The sequence below is a fragment of the Lacerta agilis genome, chromosome 1, assembly GCF_009819535.1.
Source record: "Lacerta agilis isolate rLacAgi1 chromosome 1, rLacAgi1.pri, whole genome shotgun sequence".
Taxonomy (NCBI): Eukaryota; Metazoa; Chordata; class Lepidosauria; order Squamata; family Lacertidae; genus Lacerta; species Lacerta agilis.
The window spans coordinates 122,770,348-122,776,500 of NC_046312.1; the positions used below are offsets into that span (position 1 = coordinate 122,770,348).

At 42.7% G+C, this 6,153-nt stretch overlaps 1 protein-coding gene across 1 annotated transcript in view; it reads left to right on the forward strand.

Moving 5' to 3' along the window:
- Positions 1-5,852, forward strand: part of AOX1 (aldehyde oxidase 1) — a 40,965-nt gene extending 35,113 nt beyond the window's left edge. Inside the window, exons 31-35 of the mRNA XM_033169366.1 lie at positions 111-225; positions 1,673-1,738; positions 2,258-2,446; positions 4,074-4,241; positions 4,517-5,852. Of these exons, the coding sequence (XP_033025257.1) occupies positions 111-225; positions 1,673-1,738; positions 2,258-2,446; positions 4,074-4,241; positions 4,517-4,570 (592 nt within the window). The 3' untranslated portion in view covers positions 4,571-5,852. The remainder of the gene's footprint in view (positions 1-110; positions 226-1,672; positions 1,739-2,257; positions 2,447-4,073; positions 4,242-4,516) is intronic.
- The last annotated feature ends 301 nt before the right edge of the window (positions 5,853-6,153 follow it).

Consider the following 6,153-nt stretch of genomic DNA (forward strand, 5'->3'; position numbering starts at 1 on the left):
ATTGTGATTGTGAGGCTCTTTATTGCTATGTTTCCCCTTGTCTCTTTTATTGTCGTTCCCATGCCTGCAAGCATCCCTTACTCCCCAACATACTTCGTTGCTTCTTGCAGGGGTTATGAAGCATACATGGACTGGGAGAAAGGGGAAGGCCACCCATTTGAATATTTTGTTTTTGGAGCTGCCTGCACAGAGGTTGAAATAGACTGCCTGACTGGAGACCACAAGGTAAACTGTCAGGTGTCACTTAACAGCTAGTGCAAAAAGCACAGTCAAGTTCCTGTGCAACTAATGAAAGGCTCTTGTGTTTTCTTTGTTGTATTCAGTCTTAACAGCTGTTTGCAGTGGACAGCAATAAATCCTGCTGGTTTCTACAAAGCACAGCTGATTGGAAATGGGTGCAGGATACATAGTGGTTTCTTGTGTGGATCGAGTTTAACCTCTCCTCCTTCCTCATGTGACTTCAGAAATCCATGAGCTGTGCACATGCATGGCAACTTTGAACGTGAATTCATCCTGGCACTTGTGTTGAAGTAGCCAACAGCCTCCACTTTGCCCTTTTCCCAGCTGTTTTCTTCCAAAGCAGGAGCAAAGCTGACTGGGCAAAAACGGGCAGTCTTGTGCAGAACCAGACAGCTTTTTATTTAACTTTTACAATTTATGAATTCCATTTGCACATGAATTTTCCCAGAGAAGTGGTATAGTGTTTATTGCCACAGAAAGATAATAAGAATACATAGCCTATATAAATGCTATGCACCAATATAGCCATATGGTAAAGGTAAAGGTAAAGGGACCCCTGACCATTAGTTCCAGTTGTGTCTGACTCTGGGGTTGCAGCGCTCATCTCGCGTTACTGGCCAAGGGAGCTGGCGTACAGCTTCCGGGTCATGTGGCCAGCATGACTAAGCCGCTTCTAGTGAACCAGAGCAGCGCACAGAAACGCCGTTTACCTTCCCACTGGAGCAGTACCTATGTATCTACTTGCACTTTGGCATGCTTTCGAACTGCTAGGTGGGCAGGAGCTGGGACCGAGCAACGGGAGCTCACCCGGTCGCGGGGGGTACCCATATACCAAAAAGTAATAATACTGCAGGAATCCTGTAAAAATTAGGGATACAATATATATTGTGTATCTAATTTTTACAGGATTCCTGCAGTATTATTACTTTTGGGTATATGGGATTCTGGCTTTGAGGCTGAAAGGCTGCCGAGTACATTTATAGTTGAAGGAAAATTTTATTTAAAAAAACCAGAAACATTTATTTATAAGTTACAGTACAGTTACAATACAATATATTTTCAATCAATATATTGGGAAGTTTCAAAAGCTGGTATTTGTTGGTTTCTTAGCCAATACAATGCATCAGCTTTCCTGGCTACTGTTATTTTTCCATTACAGGGATGTCCACTCTACCTACTTCTAAAAATGAAAGTAGCATCATTGACACTGTATAAGAAAGTATTACAAGATAAGGACTGTAGTCCTAAGGATACTTATAACAAATAAAGTATTGTTAAATTCATTGGGACTTATTTCCCAAAATGAGCCACAAATAGGTCATATCTCACTGGGTACAAATTCTCAATATCCTATCCATAATATTTGGCTCATCTCCTCATGCTTCAGTCCTCCGAATGTAATACCAAGTTACAACCTGTTTTTCATTAACAGAATGTCAAAACAGATATTGTTATGGATATTGGATGCAGCATCAATCCGGCAATGGATATAGGTCAGGTAAGTCCTGAGAATTTCTTCATTGTGCTATGAGGTACTAAATTCACTTCAATTAGAATCGTAAGATTTGGAAGGAGATCCAACACCCTGTTCAGTGACAGATACAAAACCCAACAATACAGAAATTCACTGAGCATGGGGTTGGACCTCCTTCCAACCCTTGTGATAGAAATGGTTAATTAAAACGTAGCATCTTGCAAAAATGCCCCACCCATTTCAGCTTTGTTAGATGGTGAAATTTAAGAGAAGGAAAGCAAAGAATTGAAATATTTGTGGAAGGGCAGCATTATTCATAGAATTCTGAAAGTCTAATTACAATATTAATTGTAAGGTGTCTAGTTGTCTTTCAGGTGTTAGATCTTTATGCTTTTATGGTTCATTTGTTCAATTTTAATAATAAATAATTATAATTTTAAAGCTAGCATCGCTTTCAGACAATGTAATGAGAGCTCGTATGTATTACTTTAACACAACAAAGCATGTGGAAATCTCACTGTAAGCTATACTTCCTCTTGGCAGATTGAAGGTGCCTTTGTCCAGGGCCTTGGACTTTACACAACAGAGGAACTCAAATATTCCCCAGAGGGGGTCCTCTACACACGGGGCCCAGATCAGTATAAAATCCCTGCTGTTTGTGACATTCCAGAACAGATAAGTGTCTCCTTGTTGGCATCTTCCCAAAACCCAACAGCAATCTACTCATCCAAGGTAAGAAGATTGAAATCCAAGGTGCAGTTCTTCCATCTTTCTCCTGCTAAACCTAAGTGACCCATATTACTGAAGGAAAAACTGCAGACTTTGAGGGTGGGATGGAAATGATATGAGATAATAAGTTGTTTTCACTATGAATATATTGTTACTGGATTATTAATCATGCGGCTATAACCCATCCCACAGCCATTCAGGCATAAGTGCAATTGAAATAAACAGTGATTAAATGTGCTTAACAGCGGTTGGGTTTTTGCCCACATGGATATAATGTCAGGAGTGTTTCATTCAGTTTTGTGACATGTTATTGAGCAAGTTGTCTCCCCTAAGACTGAAATCCTCAACTTCACATTGGAATATTGATTGCAGACCACAGTGCAGCAGAGCCAAAAGAAAAATACATGACATACTCCAGTGGGGACCCTTGCTAGGCAATTGTTTCACTGTAGTATGTCCCCCTAACGGGAGAAGAGTAGTCAACTTTGAGGCATTCCAAGCCCTTTTTGGAGGCATGATACCAGAACAGGCTATCAAACAATCAGAAATAAGGAATGCAATTTTTACAGTGGCCTAGCCCTCTCTCTTAACTACCCAGCGAGGCAGTGGTAGCTAGAAAAACTGTGCCAACTAGCTGAAAACAATCATAGCACAGTTTTCTACTTGCAGCCAAACAGAACACAAGTTATGTCAAACTTCTAGCGAAACAAGGCCAAAAAGCCTAATGGGAGATTAGGCCAGTTACGTAGCTTGACGGAATGTGACTATAAGGCCTAAATTGAAGTGAAGGACACATAGTCGGGAGCTGGTTGCAGGTGAGCTGTGCCGGAAGCAAGCTGAGGGCGAGCTTGGCAGAGGCTCTTTCTATTGGCAGAATATGCAGAACCCGTCAGATACATTTTGGACAGTGCCCTTTACACATCCTCCAACCACGAGGTCACGGGATGACACCAAGTTATTTCGGTACCTGTTTCCACAGCATCACTTTCCCCTTGAACAAGGTTTAATCGAAAGCAGACAAAAAGTCACAGACAGGGCATGGCAGGCTCCTAAGGAAGTGAAAGGTGGGCACCGTTGCAATTGTAACACTGTGGACATTGATAAGCCACCCAGTACTGATTTGAGGAGTGCTGCTGCTTCTGCTACCATCACTACCCCTCCTCCTTCTCAGTAAGGCAGGGCCACCTACCACCCTTGGAGCTTAGTGGGAAATAAGTGGAAGGACAGAGAATGAGACTGGAACATCCACTCATCACATATTGAATCAGGAAGCCCGCTAGTCACCCCATCGTGAAGGCCCCCTCAAGCTTGGAGCCAGCCCTGAGCACAGGGAGAGCAAGGAGTGTATTATTCATCATGGGTGTTGTGCAGTAGGTTCCTGTAGCTTCTCACATCAACCACACGAAGGTGCTGGCTCATGTGAGGTCTGCCTGCTGGCCCAAGTGAGTTCACAAAGGCTGGTGCCACCGAGCTCTTAAGAGTGCGTCAGATGCTGGACCTTGTTCCCACACAATGAGAAAACAAAACTCATTTCATGTGCAGACAGAGATGCTCCCTGAAAGATTCTTGATGTGAAATATTTGCTAATGCCTCAACATGATTTCACTGCTTTTGTCTCTGCTTTTGGCAGGGCCTTGGTGAAGCGGCACTTTTCTTGGGGAGCTCTGTTTTTTTTGCAATATGGGATGCAGTGGCTGCTGCCAGAAAAGAAAGAGGATTGTCAGCAGACTTTGTGTTGAACAGCCCCTTGACTCCTGAACGAGTGCGAATGGCCTGTGATGACCAATTTACTGAGATGGTAAAGATTTTTAATGCATCTGGTGCCTAATTCTTCTTTCTCTGGTGACTGTCAGGATGAGGAATAGGTTACTCTTAAATTAAAAATCAGAGCGTAGCATCTTCTGGTCTGTCTTTAATGGCACCCTAAATCTTTTGTGCCTCCAGTGGCTTCCTCTTGTTGCCTTCAGGTATTGTTGAATCAGTTTCACAGAAATCCAAACTGATTTAGCAACAAGTCCTAGCAATGACTCTTTGAGACTGATCGTTCCGTTTACTATTTATTCATTTTTCTAGATCCCAAAGGATGAAAAAAGTAAGTCCACTGTTTCGTGGGACATCTCCCTTTGAAGAAGAACCAGGAATGTGCAGAAAGTGCCATGAGGTGCTAACTGCTTCAAGTCAACATCTTCCAGTGCTTTATCAACAAATGCATTTCATTTTAGTTCAGTAGTTGCTTTCTTGTGGGGAATTATATTGCAGGCTTCATATTCATTTACATGAGAGTCTCCTACCATTTTCACACTTTTTGGTACTAGGCAGCTACAGTTAAAGGCCTAACCATTTGGTGGTTGTTTCTATCTGCCTTTCTAGGTTCCTAGTGCTAACATACTCTTTTTCCTTCCTGGAGCCCCTTTCAGCAGATCCAGGGGTCTCCTGCCTCCCTAACTCATTAGCCTGTCTACTCTCCCTCCTCTCCCAGGGTCCTTTTTCACCACCTCCTCCTTTTTTTCTGGCTACTAAGTTTCCTACAACCTCTAGCCACCTTTCCATTAGTCTTCTGCCTCTTTCACACCTCTTTCCCTCAGTTTTTCAAGGTATTACTAAATGTTACAGAAAAACATGTGCCGGCTACTAGACACAGCAACCATGTACAGAGTTCCCCCAACCTCAGGCAATATCTAATTCAGCCTTCCCCGACACAGTGAGCCTGAGATGCTTTGGAATACATCTCCCATCATTCCTGACCGTTGGCTATAATGGCTGGAGTTGAAGGGACTTGGGAGTCCAACAACATCTGGGTTGGCGAAGGCTGATGATAGCCGAACTTGCCTTGCATCCTCCACATCTCATTATGCTGTGTGTGTTTCCCTGTTCCCACATGCCAGGATTGGCTGCCACTGAGCATCTGCTTACTGCTACTGTCGTCTGTGAAGTGAGAATCTCAAATTGATCCATTTTATTTACTTTGAACAAGGTCTGTGGTAAAATAAATCATGAGCTGGTTTTGGCTTTAGGAAATCTACTGTGCAGTGGTGTGCACGATAGATTGCTCGGGGCATCAGACAACATCCTCAGGGTGTGAGAAAGCATTGTTTAATGACTGCTGACTGTTAAAAGGTACAAGGTGCATGCGAGGAAGAGTCCCTTTGTGCATCTTAGATGTCTGGCGCATGCATTATCTCCTGTGACGGTTGTGTTGTGTAAGATAAGCTGTCTTTCCAGAATATCAAGCACTAGGCAATAAAAATCATGCACATTTAAAAGATGCATATGCCACTTCCTAAGGCTAGCATGCAGATTATTTCTTGAAAGGTGAAGGAAATAATTTGAGGAGTCATCTGTTGTTTGATTATGTGCCTTGTTATCACACCTTTTTTAACTATAGCATGGATTAAAATTGATTTAAGTATGCAGGTGCACCAGTAATGAAGCCTACAAGTGATATTGCTTCACACTTACGCTGTTGCTCTCTTGTGTAGCTTTGCCAGGAAGACTGAATCACTTGGCTTGCACTTCACCGAACTTTGATTTCTTTTCAGAAGTTTCTCAACAAGTTTAATTAGCGATGTGCAATGTAAATAAATAAATCCCTGCCGTGCTCATGGGTGATAGAGTGGCAAAGAATTTAATGGGAGGAGGAGGAAGAGGAAGAAGACTCTAGTTGCACTCATTCCGGCTAAGAGAATAGCCGTTACTGGGACTCCCAGAGA